Genomic DNA, 25,776 nt, shown 5'->3' on the forward strand with positions numbered 1-25,776 from the left:
TACTCAACTACTGTCCTATCTCATTCACGAATATCTCCTCACCCCCTCGCAACATGTTTTTTACCCTAAATATAGTACCTTGACTGCCTTACTATCCTTTAATCATAAAGTCGCAAAGCTAGGGACAACAACCTCCTCATCTCCTGTCTTTTCCTTGATCTCTCTAAAGCCTTTGGCACTGTGTCTCATCCCATCCTTTTTAACAAACTCTCAGACCAAAACCTCTCTCCTTTTACTCTTAGCTAGTTCCAATCCTATCTTACTGTCAGAAAACAAGCTGTTAGATAGCAGCAAGCTTTCTCACCCTTCCTTGCTCTTCAAACAGGAGTACCCCAAGGCTCCATACTTCGACCCCTCCTCTTCAACATTTTTACCAACAACCTACATTCATTCTGCAGTCTCTCATCTGTAATACAATATGCAGACAACTCTACTCTCTTATCTATCTCCAATACTATCTCTGACCTACACACACTAACATAGAATTCCTTTATCTCTGTTAAAACATGGCTCAAAAACAATCAGCTAATCCTTAATCCTAAGAAAACTCAATTGCTTCTCTTCCTACCTCAGACACACTCTCGCCTTAACTCCAATTTTTTTTCTTTCCTCCCTAGATGGCATCACTACCTCCCCTGCCTCACACACCAAACTCCTTGGGGTAATAATTGATGACCGACTAAAATTTGACTTGCATATACAACAGGCCATCAAAAAACCAACCAAAAACTTGGACTACTTTATAAGAATAAAAATTCCTCACTACCGCCACTAAACGCACTCTTCCACAGGCATTTCTCTTACCTAGTCTTCTATACATTTCCCCCATCCTTACCAATATCCCAACTATCCAAAAATAAAAAAGCCAGCACAAAGGTGTATTAGGTGCAACTTTTAATAAAAAGTTAACACATACAGACCGGTTTCGGCATGCATAAAAAAGCCTTCCTCAGTGTAACTAAATCAAAGACACAGCACTCCTTATATACACGCAACCATGTATAACAAATATCATTCATTGGCTGTTTACAATTGCTCATTCAATCCAGGGGGAATCAAACCCCCTAATTTAATTATCCATCTTTTTTTTTTATTATTAAGAATATTGTGCCAACCAATTTTATTAGTCCTGTCCCCCTTGATAATATCAATAACCGTAAATCTAAATGATGCTGCAGGATGAGCAACCACATGTTTATATAATGCACTGGTAAGCCTTTTTGATTTAATGTCACTCATATGCTGACTGATCCTAAACTTCACAGGCCTGGACGTCTGGCCCACATGAAAGGCCGAACATGTGCAGGTGGCTAGGTATATGACCCAATCAGAGGAAGAGTTAGCAAAAAATGTAATGTCATAAACATGACTAGTGTTACAACTACTGAAAGTTTTTCTCTGATTGAGTCTAATACAGTGTACACAATGGCCACAACTATAACAGCCCTGAAGGACATCCCCCGATAAAGTAGATTGTTGAAGGGGGGCAACCATCTGGGCTGGCACCTTATAGTGATTAAAATGAGATGCCAAAGACCTACCCCTCCTGAAACCAAAACAGTATTTGTCCCCAATAAATGTCCTGATTCTCTCAGCTGCTTGTAAGATGTTCCAATTCTGTTGTACAACTTCACAAAAAACAGTAGTATTCCGACCATATGTAGTAATCATTCCGATAGGGGTTGATTCAGAAGTGGATTTATCTTTATATCATAAGAGCTCCAGTCTAGCCATACCACATACCTCCCTACATGCCATGGTGATTACTCCAGATTTATATCCACGTTCCTTAAATCTCCTAATCATATCCCTCTTGTGATGATTATGTTGATCCCTGTCAGAGCAAATGCATTTTATTCTCATAAACTGAGACTTCAGAATATTCTGGATGACATGTGGCGAATGATGGCTACTGGCATGGAGGAGGGAGTTGTACTCAGGAAATTTGCGGAACACCTGTGTCTCCAAAGACCTATCAGTGTTTTAGTTATGAGAACATCCGAAAAGGTAATATGATTTAGATCTTGTATACAAGTAAACTCAATACCCCATTTATTCCCATTAAGGTATTCCACAAATTCTTGTAAATACTCCAAACCCCCCCATATGAGCCAACAGTCATCCAGGTAATGTCGCCAGATGTCCATTTCAGGCAAATAAAGATTGTGTAAGGGATCATATATAAGTTGTTCTTCTATAAATGCCATAAACAAATCGGCATAAATGGGGGCAAAGGATGCCCCCATGGCCGTTCCCTTGGTTTGCCAGTAACATTTGTCCTGATAAAGGTAGTGTGGAGTTGCGATTGTAGGAGAAGATGCAGAAATTCCAGCCACTGAAGTTTGTTTAGTGAGAAGCAGTGATGTGAAGTGGTTGGTTTAGAATAAATCTGCCAATTTTGTTGTGTGTTTGTTCAAGTTTCTGCATCGAGGTAGTTGGGATATTGCAGTCTAGTATGTTCCCCTGCAAGTACAGCAGTGCACGGCTTAAAGGGACAATGATCCAAAAATAAAAAAGCCAGCACAAAGGTGCATCAGGTGCGACTTTTAATAAAAAGTTAACACATGCAGACCGGTTTCAGCATACAACAACCCCTCTGCATGCCCTGCTCTCGCCTCCCATGTTACTCTCTACTCTCTCCCCCGACCTCTCCGGAGTGCTGATCAGTATCTTCTCTCAGTTTATAAACCCAAAAGGAATATTGGCAAACTACTTTACAAACACTCTGTCTCACTAAATTGGAACAAAACTCCCTCTCCATATTAGATCCAACCTTTCCTTTCCCTGTTTTAAAAAGGAGCTTAAATCCCACCTACTAAACTTGAAATTATGCCATTGCCTTGACCACACGTAGTCTTAGTCTGTCTTACTGTATAATCTGTTGCATCTCCTAAATTTCTTTCTCTGTTAGGAACTTCTGCTTAAACTAACCTCCTAAGCCCTCAGCTCTACTACTATAGCCCCCTTCTTTCTCACCCCCCTCCCATTCTCCACACTATTTATCTTTTTCCCCCATTTCCTATCAATGTCTATACATTGTCCTTCTTTTGAACAATGATTATCTGTTTGTTTTTACTCTCATATGTAGTACATTTTAGACCACTGCTATCAATGCAACCCTTAATGTTCATAATTTTTTTCTTTTGTTTTTCTCTCTATAATTAGTTTTGTGTTTGCATTATTATTTTAATAGTTTTTGTCCTGTATGTTTATATTTGCTTTTGTTTGCTGGGGCTCTTTCCCCTTGGGTCTCCATTGAAAATGGGTTGCTTACCATCAGTGCAATGCAAATAGTTAATAACCTTTTCTTTTTTACAATTATTTTGTATTGTGATTGTTATTTAACATTTGTATACTGTCACTTTATCTTTACTTATGTTTGCTGGGGCGTTTCCCTTCGGGTCCCCACTGAAAATGTGTTTGTTTGCAAACTCAGTTGGACTAACCCGGTTAAGAAATGTGAAATAAATAAATAAGTCATGGAAAAGAAGAATACACCAGGTGCAATGCAAAATTGGTAACATTTAAGAAAGGAAGGGATAGCACCAAATATGTAGATCTGTGGCAAAGAAAGGGAATAGAAAAGCTTAAACAACTGAAACCACAATGGAGCAATCATGACAAGCTATAGCTAGAGTTGTTCAATAAAAATAAGTCTAGAAAATGGCAAAACATGAAACAGCCTGTTTTATGGGATAAGCATTAAAAGGATAGTACACGTGGCACCTGTCCCAAAGATATTGTTTAAAGAAAGTAAGAAAGACTTCCATTTGTGAATGTCATTCCATTTAATGATATTCAGTACTAAGGAAAAAGCCTTGCAATTTGGAAATTTGTACTGACATTTGTTGTCCACTGGGTCAGAATAACCAATTTTCAGTGGAGGCTCGGGGATAAAAGCTCCAGTAGCAAATTAAAAATTAATGCAGCAAACAACTAAACAAAAATTATTATACAACAGGAAAAGATTTACAGTAATAAGAAACCATACAAATATAAGTAGCATTTCTTAGTGATAGAAATATGCAGAGTACAATGTCAGTATGCAGTGAAAATAAATGACAGTAGCACTTGCACAGTATATTAAATGAATAACTTGTTGAGGACATTCAATATAAACAATCATGACACAGTATATTCTGTACAATATGAAGGAGATTATACCTTTGCCTTGTGGAAGTTTCTTAAGGATTAAATATTGATTAGTATACTTTGTTTAAGAGAAAGTCACAGAAGTACAGATGGTTTACTACAATTTCAGTTGATCTAAAAAGGGGTATTCTAGTCAGTAAACTCATTGGTGTTGGTTTATGGTGGTATGAAATTCTGATCACAAGGACAGATGTGATTATTAAGAAAGTGATTTTGAGGATGACTTTGAAGGTTTTCATAGACTCAGTTTGTGTTATGGATGGGGGGTAGGACATTCCATAGATTTGCTATGGAGTAAGAGTATAAGCTTTGTCCAGCTCTCTTATTGGGTTTGTGTATGGTAAGAAGCTATTTATTAGTGTGATGCCTTTTTAATCCGTTGTCTATTTTTCCACTTGCTGGTTGATTTAAATATTTTTTTTGCTGCACCTTGGTTGGTTGTTTAGTTTCTACCCTGCAACAGTGGGTTTAGTGTAGGTTTGCTGCTGACCGTTATGTGCATGTTGCAGGTTTCCTAGATTGTGTTTTGGTTGTGGTCTTCCAAAACTTTGACATGGCATATATCTACTTTTATTGAACATATTGGAAATATTATACCATTTACTAAAGACATCTAATACCTGTATGTAATAATTCAACTCTTCTTACCTTCCTCTCTTGTGTTATTCTACCTCCCTTTTGAACAATGTAATTTGGGGGTTTCTGTTGTTCTATATCTCTTCATGCTGAACCTGAAAATCTAAGGGAAAAAAGTTAGGTAACCAGATACAGTCTGCCCCATTCTAGCAAGCCTGCAGCCTTTATGTTGTACATGTTATGAGTTCTGCTAAAAGCAATCCACTCAACCATTTCCAATAAGCCAAGTCATGAAATGACCACAATGGAATTTACATGCAGCTCATGCCTCCTTGTGCTGTGTATACACAATGCATGCATTTCTGCACTTTGCATACATATCTCATTGAAACTCTGAATATATCTCAGCAAGACTCCCCACTTTGCGTATATGTCTGTCATTTAGATTCCATACTCCACAATTATCACGCAGTGAGACTCCCCACTTTTCATGTACCTCTAAGCGAGGCTTCCTGTTTCTTAACAAAGTGTCTTCAGCATTTCTGTGCTCAAATGCAAATGTTGCTTTTCAGCTAACTTTAGTGTAACATAGTTTAATATTTAGCTGGGAAACAAAAACTGCCCTGCTATCTGCAATACAATTATAACTAAATGATTAATAATTTATTTGAATGCATACATTTTTCCCTGTTATGACTACTTTCATAGCCCTTACAACCATTTTTCCAGTTTTATCCCAATCAAACACATTCACTTACATAGTTCATGGCACAGCAGTACATCTTAAGAGGATACTGCCCTCCAGAGTGCGCCATCCTTTGGAAGAGGCAGTACAAACAAAAAATGATTAACTTCAACAATTGGCTAAGTTTCTGGTGTCATTCTAAGAGGATTCAGTATCTGTCTGCTTGGGATGACATGATTGACATACCTCGATACTTTGCCAGAGATGCATCTGTCACCTCTGGGTTTCTGGGTACTGGCTAAGGCTCTGGCCACCCCTATGGTGCCTTTTTTAGGTGGTGTTCCAAAGACCAAATTACCATCATAACAGCTATAAATAAATGCAATCTTAGGCTCATGCTGCTCCGTGCTAGAAGTCTAAATCTCAAGATGCAATCGCTCAAAGCACTCCTCAAAATGGTGTACATCGACATTTGTGCTGTAATGGAGACCTGATTTAAAGTGGCATAAAGCACCCCTGAGCTACCCGGCTATAACTCATTCCACACCTTTCAGCCCCAAAAACGAACAAAAGCTCTAAAGGAGGTGGTGTATCCATATTCATAAAGGATATGCACACCTTCAGACTGGTAGCCCAGCATAACGCATCTGAGATACTTCAGGTACAACTAATATTGGGTAAGATGGCTATCCAGGTCATAGCCTGCTATAGGTCCCCAACCATGTCCCTAGATTCTCACTCTACATTCCTAAGCATCCTGGAATCTATCAAGGTCCAACCCAACACTCTCTTACTAGGAGACTTCAACTACTCCTTCATCAACTGGGAAAACTACTCAAGCACCAATACACTGGCCCAACACTTCCTGGAATGTATCAGTTCCAATGCCCTGGGCAAGCTCATTCTGACCCCCACTAGAGGAAACAACATCCTTGACGTGGTTATTACTAATATGGGCAACCATTGCTCTACACCAATAGTCAATCCCTCCTTGGTTAGATCGGACCATAAACTAATCCCCATGGAAGTCCACATCTCACCCACACCCCCAGCAAAGATAACCACCTTGTAAAACTTCTCCAAAGCTGACTTTGGACTCCTAAAACAGAGCTGGCTAACTTCACAGCACCAATTCCAATGGAAAATAGCCACATGACTCCCTAATCATACACCAATGCACTGTACGAATATGTACACAAATGCATGGAATTAGCCGTACCCCAACAGAACCAAGATGCTCTCCTCCAAAAAAAGGAAGCCAGTCTGGTAGTCCCCTGCCATTAATAAACTCTACAACAGAAGGAAGAAACTGTTGCAGAGAAAGGTGAAGTCCCAAGACTGGAAAAACTCCATTATTAGCCTCCACAAAAAGGTGAGATCCCTCATCAAATCCTCTAAAGCCAGCTATGAAGGCAAAGTTGCAGCAGACACTAAAAACAATCACAAAGCCTTCTATAGCTATATCAAGAACCTCAATGACAATTCCCAGATTTGCTCTGAGATACTGCACAATAGTACCTCCTGTACTCATTCAGCAGATATTGCCATCATACTGGCTGACAGAATCAGTGCCAACTTTACCCATCCCTCCCCCCTAAAGGACCAGTCACAATACAGGAAGAATCCCAGGCACCCAGCATTACTGCAGCACAGGTTAAAGCTGCATTGTCCAAGGCCAAGAATACAGCTTCCATGGGACCTGATTATATCCCTGGGTGTGTTTTACATGAACTACAAAGTGAACTGGCACCACATCTGTGTGCCCTGTTCAGTCACAGCCTCACCTCAGGCTTTGTCTCTACCAAATGGCACACTGCTACAGTCATCTCTATCCATAAAGGGGGAGTGACTACAGATACTGGGAATTATTACCCCATTAGCCTGATGAGTCTGATATGTAAAGCTATGGAACGCATCATCATGGAACTGATTAACAAAGATATAGGAAATCTCAAAACTCTAGACCCCACGCAATTTGACTTTGTGAAAGGGAGATCATGCCTACTCAACCTGGTTGACTTCTTAGAGTCACTCACAAGGGCTGTAGATGAAGGTAAGACAGTGCATACAGCCAACCTCATTCTGGCCAAGGCCTTTGATACCATTCCTCACTCTGGAATTATTGATAAACTCACCAAACTAGGCATCAACCCCTATATCACTAGGTGGGTTGCAAATTAACTCACAGATAAAACAGTGTGAAAGTAGCAGAATCCAAGTCAGACTGCTGACCAGTCACAAGTGGAGTCCCACAGGGATCAGTCCTGGATCCTTTCCTGTTCAGCATCTACTTCTCAGAAGTCCAGACCAACACAAAGGAAATCTGATCAACCAGGTTCGTAGACAACTGCAAGCTGGGAACCATTATTAACACCCCAAGTGATGCAGACATCCTACAGAAAGGCCTCACTGAGACCAATGACTGGTGTCGAAACCATGGCCTTAAGCTTAACACCAAAAACATGTGTTGTCATCTGCTTTGATAAAAACTCAGTTCCCACTAATTACCACATCGATGGGACCTCACTGAACACTGAAGGTGTTATAAGAGATCTGGGGCCGCAGGTTGACAGCAACTTCTCCTTCAACCTCCACATTGTCTCTGTGGTCAGAAAGTCCTTCTATGTGGCACATCTCATTACCAAGGGTTTTGCATCCAGGAAGAAAGAGGTCATCATCTCTCTCTATTCTTCCCTCATTAGACCAATCATTGAATATAATGCTCCATTTGGCATGTACTTCACTAGACATCTGCAACAACTGGAAAGGCCACAGAAGTACCTCACAAAGAGGATCATAGGCATTAAACACATGTCCTACATGGACAGACTCAAATGACTCCAGCTATTCTCTGTCTCATATCGCCTACTTAGAGGTGATCTCTGTTTGACTTACAAAACCATGTCTGACCAAGCTCTGTTAGAAATGATACATCTAAAGAAATCCCAATCCCCATGCTCCAGAGACCTCAACCTCATTACCACAATCAACAGAACATGCTGGAGGGACAGGTTTCTCACCCAGAGACTGCCCATGCTCTGGAATAGGCTTCCCATACATGTCAAGCAGAACACCTCTCTGACCATCTTCAAGAGAGATGTTGATGAGTGGATGGGTAATAGAAAGTTCACCCCGGGTATCATTCCAGTGGGTCTACTTGATAGAGGCACTGGGAACTAACGTCGGGCGGCACAATGCCAGGGCACTTCTATGGGCTAGGCTTGTAAAGGCTCCAGGGCCATTAGCCTGGTACACACCTATGAACGTAAACCAAAGTCCTATCTGCCTGAGATGCTGGCAATGCAGATGGATAGAATAGATTCCAGAGCAGTTATTGAAAAGATGAGGGGAGATTTAGTTACGACTTGAAAAAAATATTTATATATCATTACAAAATGTATACATTTTCAGAAGCAATAAATGAGAACAGTAATCATCCTTTCAAATTGTTTTCAAAATTCACCCTCCCTACTCTTTTCTCCACATCCACAGACATATTTTTCTCAAGATAATTCTACACCCCCACAACTTATTATATAATACTTCCTCGCATCTACAAGCTCACAGTAACCATACGACCATTACTAATATTCTATACAATTTGTCTATGACCCCCATTTGTACTGTTTCATACATCCTCCATGCATCAGTATATTCAATAATGTATTAGGAAAAAAATCATCTTTAAATCCTAAAACAATTTTTCCAAAAATCTTTCAGATTTCCACACCCAATGAGTGCATTTCTAAAATTTCTTCCACATAATACATTGAACATATTCTGTCAGTTGTCTGTTTGTACTTCATCTGGTGGTTGCTCCAGTGTCAACCTCTATGAAAAAGGCAGGAGAAGCTCCCTGTAACCTGGCAACTTTTCTCATAGTCAGTATGAATACTACCTTAGGTCTGCCCTGAAAAGAGGCTGCTGGCCTAGTAGGACTAGCCCAGTCATCAAGACCTAAATAAAATAAATAAATAAAATCTTATCTTGGCAGCTACATCTGAGGTGGTATTACTGGTGTGGTGCATGCATCTGTGTACTTGTTGCCAGAATGATGGAATACTGTGTTAATCTTAGCAGTTAGAGAATCTCTGTTTGGCATTGTTTTACATTAATTATGATTATTTTTGTTTCAGAAAAGTTCCATGTGCTTGCACACTAAACTAAAACACAGCTTATCTTCCATCAGAACTTGTTATTAGCAGTGGGGTGTGCTGTTTAGTTCATTAAACAAGCAATACACAATATATAAATAGCAGTAACACCGATGTACTTTGTCAAGGCACAACTGTTCCAAGCATGTTTCACAAATTAAATCATTACAAACTGCCTGACAGACACAAACAGACAGGTAACACACACACACACACACACACACACACACACACACACACACACACACACACACACACACACACACACACACACATACACACTTGCTCGTACATATTCATGCATGTTTTCATGCATGTGTGCCCTCTCTCTCTCGCACTCACATATACGCACACACCACAAACATCTATTGAAATGAATATGTGCTTGCAGTAATTTAAGAATAAATATAATACAGAATGTAGCCAGACTACTGCTTATAATAGTATCAAAATAAATGTTTAAAATGCTCCTCTTATTTTGTTTTACAAAATTTTGTTATGAAAGTTTCAAAACTCTTTCATTTTAAAACAAATATATGAAAGAGTATCAATAGAAAACTAAAATGACATAAAAATAATTCTACTTAATGCATTTTTTCATTATGGTGGTAATTAAGGAAATCTCTGTCAAACCTATCTCTCAACAAGGGAATGTATTAAAAACAATGAGCATGGAAACAGCATTAATAAAAAATAAATGCTGAAGAAAGACATATTTTCTGTATTATTTCTCTTGAAAAGTAAGATACAGAATTAAATGTTCAGAGGGATAGCCAACTGCATCACTATTGCATCACATTTAAATAACAGAAGGACTGTTTTCTGTTGCACTTGTAGTTGTCTAGTGAATTCTACAGTTTAAGTGCTATTTTATTCAGTTTTACTGTATTTTGTTTTTACTGTTTGGTTAAAAAATATTCTGTTGTATTTATACAGTGGCCTGGTTATTACTGCATTACAAAGTGTTTCTGTTACCAGATTTATTGATGTCCTTACATTCACCACTGCAGTATTCATAACTTATGGGATTCCCTGCCATGAAGCCCATAGTATGGCCAGCCTACCAAAGTCTACCATTGCTTCAAGGTACGCTGAACATCACCTATGCACTCCTCGTGTAGAATAGGGCATAAAGGTGAGGTTCAGGCGTACCATCCTCAGAACATCTTTGCTGACAGTCTGAACACTGTAACCTTTGGTCCATTTGCCTCCATCTGTTTTTTGCCATTTTTTCTGTTTATTGGACTTCCGGTGATTTCTCCTGTTTGCTAAAGTCCTCACCATTGCAGATAAGTACCCTGTTGGGGGTTTTGTTCTTTTCTTCATTTTTTTGTGCTGTTTGGGGTTTAATGTCATCCAGGGAGGGGAAATGCCAGTGTAGGGAAAAAGACTCCCTATAAAGACTGCCATGATAAGTGCCTTTTTGACTAGGAGCTTCTCATGACCATACATCTTGTTCTATTTTTTAGGTATTTGTCCCAAAAACCTTTCTTCCCTTTCATTGTATCTTCAGAACCAGTGTCTTAAACTGCTTGCTGAAGATACCATGGATGGAACTTTCTGCCCTGAGGGCCAACCACCAGGGAAGAAAAATGGGAAAAAGGTAAGACTGGAATCTTCTGCTGTCCAACTGTGCTGGGGGGTTTCTCCCGAGGTTATTACAAACCCAGAGACTCACCAGGTTGTGTTGTCAGCCTCTGCTGTGTCTAGGTTGGAGGCCGGTGAGGATCTGCGGGCAGCACATCTGATGATACTGTGCATGTGTCCATTTCAGGCATTCAGGGGGAACCACAGTTGATTGTTTCTAAGGGGTCTAGGGGGTTCTGCAGTTTCTTCTTAGAGAAGAAGTTCCTACTACGGTTATGGAATATCATCCTGAATTAGGGCCCTCTCAGTTTCTAGGATGGATGTCCCCTTAAAAAAGAAACAGAAAACTAGACATGCTTCCTCTGCTGTTAGGGATCCACAAAGTCAGTGGCAGGTCATTACTCGGGAGTTATTTAATGCTTTACTGTTGTTAAGGTCTCCTCAAGGGGTTTTGGCTCCTGCTCCTCCTTGGTCTTCATCTTCACCTAAAAGGCTCAAGGAATTAAATTCTTCTGTGGAAGAGTTGTATTCTAATGAATAATCCCTTACTTATTCTACCTAGATTCCTTCTTCTTTAGACTACAGGTCTGAGGAGGAGGGTCTATATCATATATTCAAAATTCTAAAATATCGAACACCATAAGCTCGAACTTGGAATTTCGAAATATGATAACATTGAACACTCAGAATAGCAAATTTTTTCCCAGGGAAAAAATTCGCTGTTCCGAGAAACATACACACAACACAAGCACACCAAAATAAATAAACCACACACATACACTTAACAAAACCCTAATTCTAACCCTACACTAAACCGTACATACATTCCTGTCTATCCACTAACCTTAACCCACATCCTGACCCTAAAGTCTGTACCTATCGCACACTTACCCTATGAAACTATACACAAACAAACTAATACATACACACACATACACTTAAAACCTACTTTTAACCCTACACTAAACCATACATACATTCCTATCTATCCACTAACCTTAACCTGCACCCTAACCCTAAGGTCCGTAACTATCGCACACTTACCCGTATGAAACTGTACACAAACAAACTAATTAAAACACACACATGCACTTAACAAAACCCTACTTCTAACCCTACACTAAACCATACATATATTCCTACCTGTCCACTTACCTTAACCCACACCCTAACCCTAAGGTCCATAACTATCGCACCACAGTGGAGGAAATAGTGAAGCTTCAGAACGGCCCACCAAAATCTTGCCCTAGGTAAGAATTCGATGTTCCAGGGCTTCACTATTTTCATCCTTCAATGTAGTTGGTTCAATATAACATTCAAAGCTTTGCAACTTTGATGTTATAATATAGACCCGAGGAGGAGGACCCTAATAGTCCAGATATTCCTTCTGAGGAAATTTCCTTTGGTGACACATTCTCTAGGATGATGGAATTTTTTTAGTGGGATTGTGCCCAGGTTTCTGATATCCATAAGTGGTACTGAGTTACTGCAGATAGAATCTCCTAAACCTGTGGCTATTCCTCCTGTCTTGGCTGCTTTACTAGGTGTTTTTTCCAATGCCTCTAAAGCTCCTAATTCTCTTCCCCCTGCACCCAAGAAGTCTGATAGGTTTTATAGGGTGCCTGAGGACTGTTCCTTTTGTTCAAAAGTCCTGCTGCTGGTCCCTCTGTGGTGTTTGTAGCCTCTGATAAGCCATCTCAATTGCTTCCTTTGTCCATGTTACTGCCTCTTGACAAGAACAGCAGAACCACAGACAGGCTGGGTAAAAAGGTTTATACTTCTGTTACCCTACCTTTTAGGGCTATTAATTATCAGAACCATTTGTCTAGGTATGTGGTGGATGTTCTTTCTCAGGCTTGTCAGCTTTTTCTGATCTTCCAGACTCTGTGAGTAAATCTTCTTCTCTTTCCTTCCTCTCAAGTAGTTTGTCATTCTATCAGATGTAGTTATGATGCAGCGGATGCCTCTTTTAGGGCTGCTGCTTTTGGTTCAATACTGAGGAGGTATGCTTGGCTTAGGCTTCAACCTTTACCCGATGATATTAAGGCTAAGTTGATGGATGCTCCTCTGGATGTTAAACTTTTGTTTGGGAAAGCGGCCACTGGTTTGTTTAAGTCTTTTCAGGACAAGCAGAAGGCCTTACAGGAGCTTAAACATGTCTTTGCTTCTCCTGTACCTACATTTCAGAGAAACTACCCTTCTAAGCCAGCTTTTGTTTGTAGGCAATCTGGCCCTTCTGATAAAGGCAAAAAGGACAGTGAATGGGCTCCTCCTGCTAAGGCCACTCATACTGCAGGGATTCTAAAGCCTTCCTTTCCTGACAAACCAGGTGCTGTCTGACATTCCACCTGTTCCCAGTCATATTCCTCTTTCTCTTTGCCTTTCTCTTTCTCTTCCTATTTGGCTTTAAATCACCTGAGATTCTTAGATTCTGTCAATCATTCATCAGGAGTACTTCATGGTGTGGATTTCCTGTCCTCCCTTTATGGGCATTCCTCAGCCTCCTCGGGAACAACTTTCTTTTTTTTCCCCAGAGGTTCTTTGAGCTCTGTTGTCTCAGAGTACTATTCAAGTGGTGTCTGTGTCCCAAAGGGGGAAGGGGTTTTATCCACAATATTTCTAGATCCCAGAAAATAAGGTATGTGGAGACTGATTCTAGATGTCTGTCATCTAAACACTTTTCTGAAGGTGCCTTCCTTTTGGATGTTGTCCCTTCAGACCCTTTTTCCTCTCTTGCTCCCTCAGGCCTTTCTGGTGTGTCTGGATCTCAAGGATGCTCATCATCATATTCCGATCCATCCTCTTTTCAGGAGGGTTTTGCATTTCTCTGTTGCTTCCTGGCATTTTCAGTTCTGTACTTTGCCCTTTGAACTTTCTACTGCCCCAAGGGTGTTCACCAAATGCCTTGCTACTGTGATTGCTTTTTGAAGGCTTCAATAGATCCAAATATTTCCTTACTTGGATGACATGCTGATTCAGGTATCCTCTCCAGAGGTGCTTTTGCAAAAATCTTCATTCTACCATTTCTTTTCTTCAGAGCTTGGGTTTCACAGTAAACTTCTAAAAGTCTTCCCTGACTCCTTCTCATGATAATATCTTTCTGGGTTGCAGACTTCAGATGGTTCCAGTGTTGGCATCCCTGCCTCCTCCAAAGGCCTTAACTCTCATTTCTTACTTTCAAACTCTTCTTCCCTTGACCTCCATTACAGCAAGAGAGTTTCTCAGAACTCTGAGATTCATGGCTTCTGCCATTCTGATGGTTCTTCTGGACAAACTTTACATGAGGAATTTCCAGTGGTTTCTGAAGTCGGTGTGACTTCAATATGCACATCCTCTAGACTTTACAGTTCCTCTTCTCTCCTTGTCTCAAGAAGGAACTTCTGTGATGAATTCAGCAGTTGTCTTTGAATCCAGGGCTCCCTTTTCATCCTCCTCTTCCCCTCTCAGGATCTATTCCCAGATGCTTCAGATGTGAGATGGGGAGCAATGTTTGGCTCCCTGAAGGTTCAGAGAGTGTGGTCTTCTTATCAGCAGAAGGAGCACATCAACATCAAAAAGATGAGAGCTCTTATGCTGGCTCTTCAGGCCTTCAATCCTGTTTTCTCTCTGGGGCATCTCAAGGTATTCATGGATAATACCACAGTTATGTGGTATATCAACAAATGGGGGGGGGGTCAAGATTTTACCTTCTTTGCCAGCTGGCACTTCTGCTATAGGATCTGGCTGTCAAGTGTCAAGTGACTCTTCAAGCAGTTTATATTCCTTCAGATCAGAACATTGTGGAAGACACTCTGAGAAGGTCCTTCACTCAATCCCATGAATGGATGCTTCACAGGGATGTGTTTCTGGACAATGTTCACCAGTGGAGTACTCCTCAAGTAGATCTGTTTAATTCCCCTCTGAAGTAGTACTCATGTCTTCCAGTTCTATCCCTGTGCCTGCTCACAAAACTACCATGTCTGGAAGAGTTTAACAGTTTACAGCCAAGAGGTATGTTACTATTTTTGCAAGTTAGAATTCGACATTTTATGATACCTCTAATATTTTTTGAGAACCTTTATTATACAAAAAACAATAACTAGATACAACAAGATTAGCATATCCTGTCTGACTCACCATTTCCTGACCCACAACTCCGTATTTAAAAGTATCACTCCAATTTATATAACCTTCATTTTAAACTGCATTTAACTTTGATTGACCTTGTTTAATAGTTTATCCTGTTTTTGTACTTCTGTATTTCTTCATTTTTCATTGACTTAAATGTTTGCAATATACTGTTTCTTGGCTTGAATTTTTCATGTGATTTAGCATGCCAAGAAACAGTAGTCACAATTATGCTAACCCATACTTCTCATTTAAGAGTTTATATATATATCTATATATATATATATATATATATATATATATATATATATATATATATATATATAATCTGAGATCACTACATAATCTCGAACTTTTGGAATACCAAAACCCAAAATCTCAAGACTATGTAGCTGAATCCCCTAAATACCGAAAGACCAGAAGCAAGAAATTCAAAATCCTGATGTTCGGAGATATTGAAGTAGTGCTTCTCATGTTGCGGTTTGTTTATGGATGGGTGGAAGTTCAGGTAAGTATTTATGTGTCAGTATGTTGGTTGGGGCTTTAGTGTGTGTCAGTGTGTGTTGTGACTGTGATGTGTGTGTGCGAGGTATTGTACAATGTGTGGGTGTGAGTTTCCTTTGTGTGTCTGTTTGTGCGATCTTGGAGTTAGTATATTTAAGCAGGGGGAGCAGCCCCCTGCTTATCTGTAGTGTAGGATTATATATTTGATTATGAGGGGCAGTTGTGTGTATGTGTGTGCTGTGTATGTATTGTACTTTCGGGATTTTGAATTTCGCGGTTTTGGTCTTTCGGATTTTAGGAGTTTCAGCTATATAGTCTTGAGATTTTGAAATTCTGTATTTCAAGAATTCGAGATTATGTAGTGAGTCTCTCTCTCTCTCTCTCTCTATATATATATATATATATATATATATATATATATATATATACACTATGCTGATTTTTGATCACTACTTGGAACAACAATCATAGACCATAAACATTTTGCAAGATTACAGTTGCTGTTTCATGTCTCACCATTGACTGACCATTTGAGCACCCTACATGTCTAAGAAGACTGGCCATATCAATCTGTTTTAGATGCAACAAAAGAGTAGTAATTGTATCAAGAGACATTTCATAATAAAACAAAGGTACTTGTAGACGTTTAACAATATTCAAGCAAGCATCAAAACACTTGTTTCCTATTGCTGTGATAACAAGAAATATAACCTAAGACCACTGTATTGTCTTTAAGATTTGATGCATATCAAAGAAATTTTTTTCCTGACATTTAAATTTAACACAAGAAACAGGTTGCATTTGTTTGATAATAGTTCTGTCCACCAGCATAAGGAGCACAATATATGAAATTACTATTTCATTTCTTCATGCTTGCCCCTTTGAAAATGAGTTATTGTCATGTTTTCCCTTTTTTTGAAGTTATGTGTCATGATTTGGCTCCTTAAATTTTTTGGTGCTCCCAAGTACATAAAAAAATAGAACAGTTCAGATTTCTTTTTTTTAACCATCAGTATTTTACAAGTTGTTTCTAGTACACACATATAGTATACCCAACACTTTCTAGTCACTACAATTTCATTTTGAGAACGTGAGAGACTTGGTAACACTGATAGCATAACGTGGTTCACGTGTTTTGTGTATATCTGTAAAGGCAATAGTAAGAGAAATACAAATAACATTTTTTGATGACTAATTTTCAGTTTAATATTACTTCCTGTGGAATTTACTGGAGTTACAAGGGTTATGGAGCATTGATTTTAGCCATATTTAAGATCCCTTGTGATATACTTGTATAGCTTACATCTTAGACAAAAGCCATTGGTACACTAGTTATTACAATTTTTGTTTTCTATATGACTGTGCCTTACACCAAGCTTCTCAGATATTTGGCAAGAGCATACTTTTGCCCACTAAAAGAAAACTTGAATGAATCAGTTCTTACCTTGTTATTGTCTTATATGTGAGAACATATGCTACATTTTGGCTCTTTTATTAAATTAGAGCTTCATACAATCATGTACATTTTTACCTTCCTAAAGCTTACTATATATTTTTTTATTTTTACCATGAATGATTTTACCAACAGAATAATTGTTCCATCAAAATTTGTGTTCTCTTACAGAAAAAAAGCACCTATATCATATAGCAGCCTGAAGCAATAGTCTGTTGTTTTTCTTTTGACTTTTCCCGGCTAGGGGTCACCACAGCAAAACTCCGGTCTGCTAATGATTGGCAGTAGATTTTTTATGGGTGCCGAGGTGCCAACTCGATGCCCAACTGTCAATGAAGGCACACCCATTCTACGCATGTCTTTCAAATGCCACTCAACCATGGGGAGGACATGCAGACTCCATACAGAAGGCGCTCCAGCCAAGATTCGAACAGGAGAACCTCTTGCTGTGAGGCAACAACTCTACCACTGCACCACCGCAGCTTACTGAAGAAATAGTCTGTACAGGGTCGAAAACTAGCAATTAGTCCATAACTGTTATGTTTTCATGACCAGGGAACATTTCTTGACTGCCAAACTTAATACTTTATACTTCTCATCCAATAATTCTTTTTTATCTTTCTGGATTCAATTATTGTTTCGGAAACTCTAACAAAAGTTCATTGAAAACATGAGACAATACTTTTTCTTTTGCCATTGGGTTATTTAACCATGTATTTGATGTCTTTAACTATGAGTAGTCCAGCTCAAAGGAGAAGGAAGAGATTGGAGTGCTACTTATCAAAATGTCTGTGTAAGCAACTGGTTCCTTTTAATATTTACCATAACACACACTTCATCTCATTTTTTAGTTACCCCCTTCATTTGAAGGAACATAATGGCCCATCTGCACTTTTTTATCTCATTTATTTTAAATCTGTTCCTTTGCACCATTTCTTATCAATTCTTCCAGTTAAGATTTTTTCAGGTTATAATATCTGGCAGGTCATTGAAGATTTTCATAAATAGTGCTTTTGCTTCTTTGGATGATTCAATTGCATGGTTAACATCCTTATGTTGGAAGATTAATGTAATAGAACAAACCACAAGAGCAGGATTCAGGATACAAACAGCCTTCAAAGGAATAAACATCAAGCCACCAGATGCAATATATATACTGGTGCTACCCAACAATTAAACAATTAAATACAATTGAGAAATAATTAAACAACTCCCAAGAATTAAAGACACAAACACAATTTTTAGCAATTTTTGAAAACACTTCAAACTGAAATACATTAAATTGCTTATCAAAAATACTATTAAATATTTAAATTCACTTCCAAATTCAAACATATTTTAAAATAAATCTACTTTCTAGATTTAATAAACTTTGTTGAAAATTGCCTCCAAAATATTCATTAGGTTTAATGAGTCCATAGACCCATTATGTACACTATGAAAATGTTCAAATATAGGACTATTAATCCTAGAATATGTTCTAATACTTTGTCTGACCTATATAATATTTAACAGTCACAACCAATAATGTAAACTACACCACAGGAACTGCAATTGAAGTTATTTTGTGCAAAATATTTAACCCCATTAATAGTACTACCTGATAGATTTTTCACCCTCATACATATCTTACATTTTCCACATTGGAACATACCTAATTGCTAAAAATTGCTAAAAATTGTGTTTGTGTCTTTAATTCTTGGGAGTTGTTTAATTCTTTCTCAATTGTATTTAATTGCTGCTGTTGGTTGCTGGAAGATTAATGTATTCAGATAACCCATCTGGAACTTGATTTTTTTTTTTTTTTGGTATTAGATAGGCAAAGAATGGAGGTAATAGCTGTCTTTGCTGTTTTATTTGGAAGGGTAAGTCCTGCACAAACAATATTTTGCTTCCATTCCATGAAATCAATTTTTTTCTTTGCTGCCATTAGAATTTTATAAACATCTTGGTGGTTAAGAACTTTAGCATAAATTCTCTTGGTTTGTCCGAATTTTAAGTTTTGTGAAGAGCTCGGTATGTTCTTTTGATCACCATCTCACCACCTTATGAATAATTCTTTAAAGGGCAGCCCAGGACTTGTTTTACTGTTTATGTTGGTTGTACTTATTCATATTTTTCTGTGATACCTTGAATTAGTATATTCTTTTTCTTAGTTCTTGTCTCCAAATAAATGATCCATTGTTCCATCTCATGGATCCTCTTAACATTTGTTTCATTTTCTTTTTGAATTTGGTCTATTTTTATTTTACTTTTGGACACTTTAGCTTTTGTTTTTTTTTAGTCTAAAAGCTATTTGACTCAATGTGTTTCCAAACCCTAAAAGCTGGTCCAAAAAGTTATGAATGACTATTTGGAGAGGTAATAAGGCAGATTTTTGGTCATCTAGGTTGGATGTTTGCTCCACTTCAGATTTTCTAGAGAGTTTCAGGTTCTCCTGTTGTTTTGTGGTTCTTTGCCTTTTAATTATAGTTTCTTTTTCAGATGTAACCACTTGTGAGTATTTAGTTTTAACCATTTGTGCTTCCATCATTTCAGTTTCACTCGTTATTTTGGTTAGCTCGACCTCCCTTTCTTTTTCCTGTTACTTCAATTTGACTGTATCAGGCCATTATCGCGTATTCATACTGGAGTGGTTTGCTTAAAAGAAAGTTTATTTAATACTTTTTAGTCATAAAACTCATAAAACTTGTGGTTTTCTGGCAAACTGGCAATGAGTAAGTTCACTAAATAAAGACAGACATTTGCGTCTTAGCTTCATTCCCTTCAGAAAATGCATGGCAACACAAAAACTTTTATTCTAGCAATTTTCCAAGTTTACTGTAAGTGCAATACTTAAAATGTATCCCTATTATTTGGTCTTTGTTCTCCTTTATTTTTTACTTTGTTCAGATTTCTTATGGTAAGAGGTTGAGCAGTATATATGCTGGAATGACAACATGTTCACTGGCCATGGATTGCATTACTCTCTAAAAGAAGTTAACCATATTCATTAGATAGGATCTACCTTTAACAAAGACAAACTACTTGGGGTCAAGCCTTGTAATGTTTTTAATATCTTAGTTGATTAAATCAGTTATGACGTGCTCCATAGTTTTATAGATGAGACTAGTCAAGCTAATGGGTCTGTAATTTCCAGGGACACTGAGGTGGGTCCGCCATCGCAAATTAGCATCAGAACAGCTATATGCCATACTTCAAGGAAAAAACAGTGGCTAGGCTCAGGCTGAATAGCTATATGAAAGGATCCACTAAGGCAAGGCATGTTTATCATATTACTGGGTATATTATTAAGCCCCATGAATTATGCATTTTTCATTCTGGAGAGCACCTTTAGTAAGTGTTGTTTAGTTATGATGGGGGGGTTTGAGATTCTGTGGTATACATGGACATTGTGTATTTGTTTTGGATGTTAATTTTGCCCCATTTTTTGTTTGCTAGTATGTTGGCTATGTCTACTGGATCCAGTCAAGTAGTACCATTTAGGATTAGCTTTCAGCAATGTTGGGTGTTATTATAGCAATAACCCACGCCTGGGTGTGGTAATGCGGGATTTACCCACGGTTGGCGTGGTTTGGTCCCGAGGGCGAAGCCCAAGGGACCAAACAAAAACAACCGTGGGTAAATCCCGCATTACCCACATCCAGAAGTGGGTTATTGCTAGTATACTATGACATTATTTAAGAAAATAAATAATTACTTTTCTTAAATAATGGCATTGTATAATGCCTCTTTGCTGCCCTTCCGCAGCTGTCTGGTATCCGCGGCAGTTCTGATGTACTGCGCATGCCTATGCAGTACATCAGAGCTGTGGCCAAAAGCAACGGAGAAAGCAAGATCTCCATTGCTTTTTACTGTTAAGCTATGTTAAATGGGTTTAACATAGCGAGACAGCTTTAAAATAAGCAACGGAGATGTCTGTTGCTTATTTTAAAGCAGTCTCGCTATGTTAAACCCATTTAACATAGCGAGACAGGTTTAAAAAAAAAGCAACAGAGAAAGCAAGATCTCCGTTGCTTTTTACACACTGTGTCACTATGTTAAAGGAGTTTAACATAGCGAGACAGCTTTAAAAAAAGCAACGGAGATCTCCGTTGCTTTTTTTAAACCTGTGTCGCTATGTTAAACTCTTTTAACATAGCGAGACAGTGTTTTAAAAGAGACTTATACTAATGGAAAAAGTCCGGGCGACCGGACCTTTTTCCATTAGTATAAGTCGATTTACAATGTGCACGCTGGCCAATCAGCGTGCACATTTTGGAATATTAATGGGGGGGTCATGGTATAATTCTTAGTTTCCAAATGTAACTAAAGATTTGTAATTGTCTTTAGCATGTGATACTAATCTAAGTTTGGTGTTTTATTTCCTTTTGTATCTTTTTAACATTTTTTTTTATTTGCTATACAGATTAAGAAGCATTTCCTTTTTATTGCATTTTTATTTATGCGTGTGGACTACATGGCTAGTTTACTTTTAAATTTCCCAGTTTGTTTGCTTCTGGTAGGAATTGCTAGATCAATGCATTTATCTAGGTGCACACAGAGTTTGTTTGCATAACTACTTCCTGTGTCAGCATATTGGTAATGCAGTCAAACTTGAATTTTAAGACTAAATCATAGAATTGTAGAAAGACTGTATATATCTCTGAGCTATGTAATGGTTACATCTAATTGCTTGAAGAATTTTAAAGAAATTGAAAGAAAATGTTACAGTTTTATTTTCAGATTTAATGGGAGACTGGAGTACCAGGGGGTAGCCAAAAAAAAAAAAAAAAAAATATATATATATATATATATATGTGTGTGTGTGTGTGTGTGTGTGTGTGTGTGCATGTATGAATATATATATATATATATATATATATATATATATATATATATATATATATATATATATATATTTTTTTTTTTTTGGTGGTGGGGGTTAATCAATATTGATGTCATTTGGCAAGGACCAGGTCAGAGGATTTCTTGACAATTTGTTTATGAAATCAGTTAATTTTTGCATGCAACTTGCATTTGAGGTATAGACATCCTGATATCCTAGCTTACTGTTGGGTAAAGTATTTTAATATCTCTTATCTATAGACAGCGATATTCTACACAATAATACATTGCTTGTGGGCATCACGCAATTGTTATACTGCCCAAACATACCAAGTACTGTGAGGCTGGAAACTGAGGGTTGAAGAGCTAGCTAGACATTCCATTTCAGTCCAAGAATATAGTAATTTATTACTAGATGGCCTGTATTTGTAGTGTAAAAATGGGTAAGTAATATTATGGGAATATTTCTTAAGAATTTATTTAAAATGGCTAGGATTTATAGTGTAAAGGCGAGGGGAAAGTAATAAAGATAAGATGATTAAGAATAGTTTCTTATTATCTAAGATAATATTGAGCTAAATCTAATTAATAAACAGTGTGGAAATATAAATACAGTCTCTTAGTGGGCGTGTAAATGGCAAGATTTATTTGTAGAGAATTTCACACTGGAAGGGCCTGCATCTATCTAGTACAATGTTGCACAGCACTGTCCAAAGTGGCTCCCAGTGCTTTTTACCTCAGCAGGAAAAATTAAAGAACCACAGAAATTCAGCCCAAAATGCCTACTTCAAAAACAGAGTAACAGATTGATTCTATGTCAGAGTTAGAAGCTAACAGTTGACCAAAAACTACATGGAAAAGTGAAAGACAGTAACAAAATTTAGAAAAAACAGAGGGAAACGTTTAATCAGATATTGGAAACACTTTAACAGTCAGTCCACTGTGTAAATACAACATTTTTAACCAAACAGCAAAAAAGTACAGTAAAACTGAATAAAATAGTTTTGTCAAACATGAGTGTTGTGCTGGAATATGAAATACCAGGAAGCTCCATGAATTGTGGAAAACTTGTTGCATGTGGGAATAACATGAGGACAAGTTCGTTCTTTAAAACAAAGTAAAACATTTATAATGTCTTGAATAAACTAGAAGAGATCACATGAAAATCAAGTGTTGACCCCTCTGCACATTACTATTTTGTACTGCAGCAAATTATATTTATTCAGGAGCTACACAAGGAATATTTAATGACCGTAGAAAGGGAAGTGCAGCAATTGGGCTACATGTAAAATTTAGAGGTGTGTTCCCTAGGAGAGGGCTCATCAGGTGACACGATAGAAAATACAACAGGAAAAATAAGAGATCAGTGGGACAAACTGAATTGGCACAACACTCACATTAGATTTAAAGGAATTCAAAGGTAGCATGCAGTATAGTGAGATTCAGCATATGGTAAATGTGAAACAATGTAAAACAGCAAATAAATAGTTTGATTTTGTGGTCAATCCATTGATAGGAATAAATATAAGGATAGGAAAAAGAAAAATATGGGATTTAATGATAGAAAGATATCTACTCAATAGCTGTAGTGGGATAAAAAATAAAATTATTGCTAAACTGGAATCCATTTTGTATTTAAATGGCAGCACTTGATTGTGATATAAACTAATGCTACAATATTCTTCAGTTTCACAGTATTGTTAAAGCACTTTTTTAATGAGAAGCAGGTTTCTAGGCATATGTCTAAATGTATTCAGTTTAGTTTCATTTGTATATTTATTATTAGCAATTGATTTCTTGTTTGCCATTTTTGCATGCCTTGAGGTGATTTGTTATGCAGCCCTGTTTTATTTTTATTATTATTATTTGAGTTACATTTTTGCATATGTAATATAGTTGAAATGAAGAGAACCATTTTTCCACTTTTGATATATGTGTTGAACTATAGTACAGAGGTTCATTATATTTCTCCATTAGTAGTGGTAATAATAAAACAGATTCATTATGGTGTTTAGTATGTGGTTCATACTGTGTGCATACACTTTTCACCATCAGGCTAGCATTTTGTGACATATGTTTCGAATGGGGTTTCAGTTCATGCTAGATAATTTTAGTGCATCTCTCATTAAATTATATCTGAAATATTGTTTTCGCTTTAAATACATGAACCTTACTCTACCATTCCATTGTCTATGTTGTTGTTTTTCTTTCAGCTTTTCCCGGTTAAGGGTCGCCACAGCGGAACATCGGTCTGCTAATGATTGGCAGTCGATTTTTGTGGTGCCGAGGTGCCAGCCTGACACCCAGCCTTCAACAAAGGCACGCCCATTCACACATGTCTTTCAGCAAATAAAAACCTCCACACCGAAGGTTGTTCTGCCAAGACACCAATACAATTCAAAGCAAAACAAATAGCAGCAACCACCACTTGGATTTCTTGTTTTATTCCAATAAAAATGTGATAAGTAGCAGCAAAATATACAAAGGATGAGTGCTTTCGGGCTGTGCCCTTCTTCTTTAGAAAGGTCAGTGATAATTCAGAGCAAGTACACAGTAAGCTAGCTGTTCAGCTGCAAGGAGTGCCTGAAGAATGTTGGACTTTTGTCAAATGTAAGGCGAGTCATGTAGCATGCCATATATAACAGTGAAGTAAAGTAATGTTAAAATGTTACATGGCATTAAATGGTTATGTAGGCCATGCATTTAAATTTCTAAGAGAGATTAACTTGAATTTGCAGTTCAGTGCATTTTGTGTGTGATCATTTGGATCTTTATTTCATCTGCAGTTGCATTCAGAACTGTAATATGAGTGATGAAATGAATAATGAGGTAATTATCTTTCTGCAAAACCTTGTCAGTACCTAGATAACTCAGACATTTTTCTTTTTCTCCAGGTAATTTTGAACATGATCACGATGACGTTACTATCAAAACTGTTTTTGCGGTAGTACAGATCATTGGATTTTTCAACTCTATTTGCAATCCTATTGTATATGCTTTCATGAATGAGAACTTCAAGAAAAATTTTGTTTCTGCAGTTTGCTTCTGTGTATTAAAAGAGAATAGTTCGCCTCCCAGGTGCCTTGGTAAGTTCCAGTGCTCCTCAGTAAGCCAACAAAAATCAAGCTTCTCAAGAAAGGACAATTCTATAGATGAAAGCAAAAGAGAGGGTTTTAATGACAGTAACATTGAAGTCAAATTCTGTGATCAACCACCACCTAAAAAGAATAATAAAAGACACATTACATTGTTTGTTTCTGAAGTCACAGTGCACTCTGCACATGTGAGTGGACACTAAATGAGCATTTTCTCACGCTAGCTATAATATGTGCATGCTGCCTGCAAAGGGGAGCAATACTCTGAATTTTGTATTACATGAAATGTTTCTCCTTTCATTGTTGTGTTAGCTGCATGTACTTAAGTCAGCTTAGTCATCCATTCATGAATAAAAATTAATATGAAAGTTGTTGATGGCATGTTTCTTTTCCTGCTTTTTGTATGGCAGAGGTATATGCAGGTTCCCATTTCTGGAAGTTGTAATTGGATGTATTTGTTTACTTTTCACTACTGACTGTAATACAGATGTGTGAAGAACTCAGCATAACAGCATATGTTTAATATCATTTCAGTCTCTATAGGCATGCCATCTGGATAAGTATCAGCTGGTTTTGACCTTCACTCAGCAGTGGATATTAATCTGGTTTACTATCACATATCTGATTGTTATTTAG

At 37.7% G+C, this 25,776-nt stretch overlaps 1 protein-coding gene across 1 annotated transcript in view; it reads left to right on the forward strand.

Annotated features, from left to right (window-relative positions):
- QRFPR (pyroglutamylated RFamide peptide receptor) overlaps positions 1-25,511 on the forward strand; it is a 527,635-nt gene extending 502,124 nt beyond the window's left edge. The window contains exons 8-9 of the mRNA XM_044061535.1: positions 22,434-22,445; positions 24,940-25,511. Of these exons, the coding sequence (XP_043917470.1) occupies positions 22,434-22,445; positions 24,940-25,343 (416 nt within the window). The 3' untranslated portion in view covers positions 25,344-25,511. The remainder of the gene's footprint in view (positions 1-22,433; positions 22,446-24,939) is intronic.
- Positions 25,512-25,776: the final 265 nt, after the last annotated feature.

This window comes from Protopterus annectens, chromosome 2.part0 (assembly GCF_019279795.1).
Source record: "Protopterus annectens isolate FY-2018-M chromosome 2.part0, PAN1.0, whole genome shotgun sequence".
Classification (NCBI taxonomy): Eukaryota; Metazoa; Chordata; order Ceratodontiformes; family Protopteridae; genus Protopterus; species Protopterus annectens.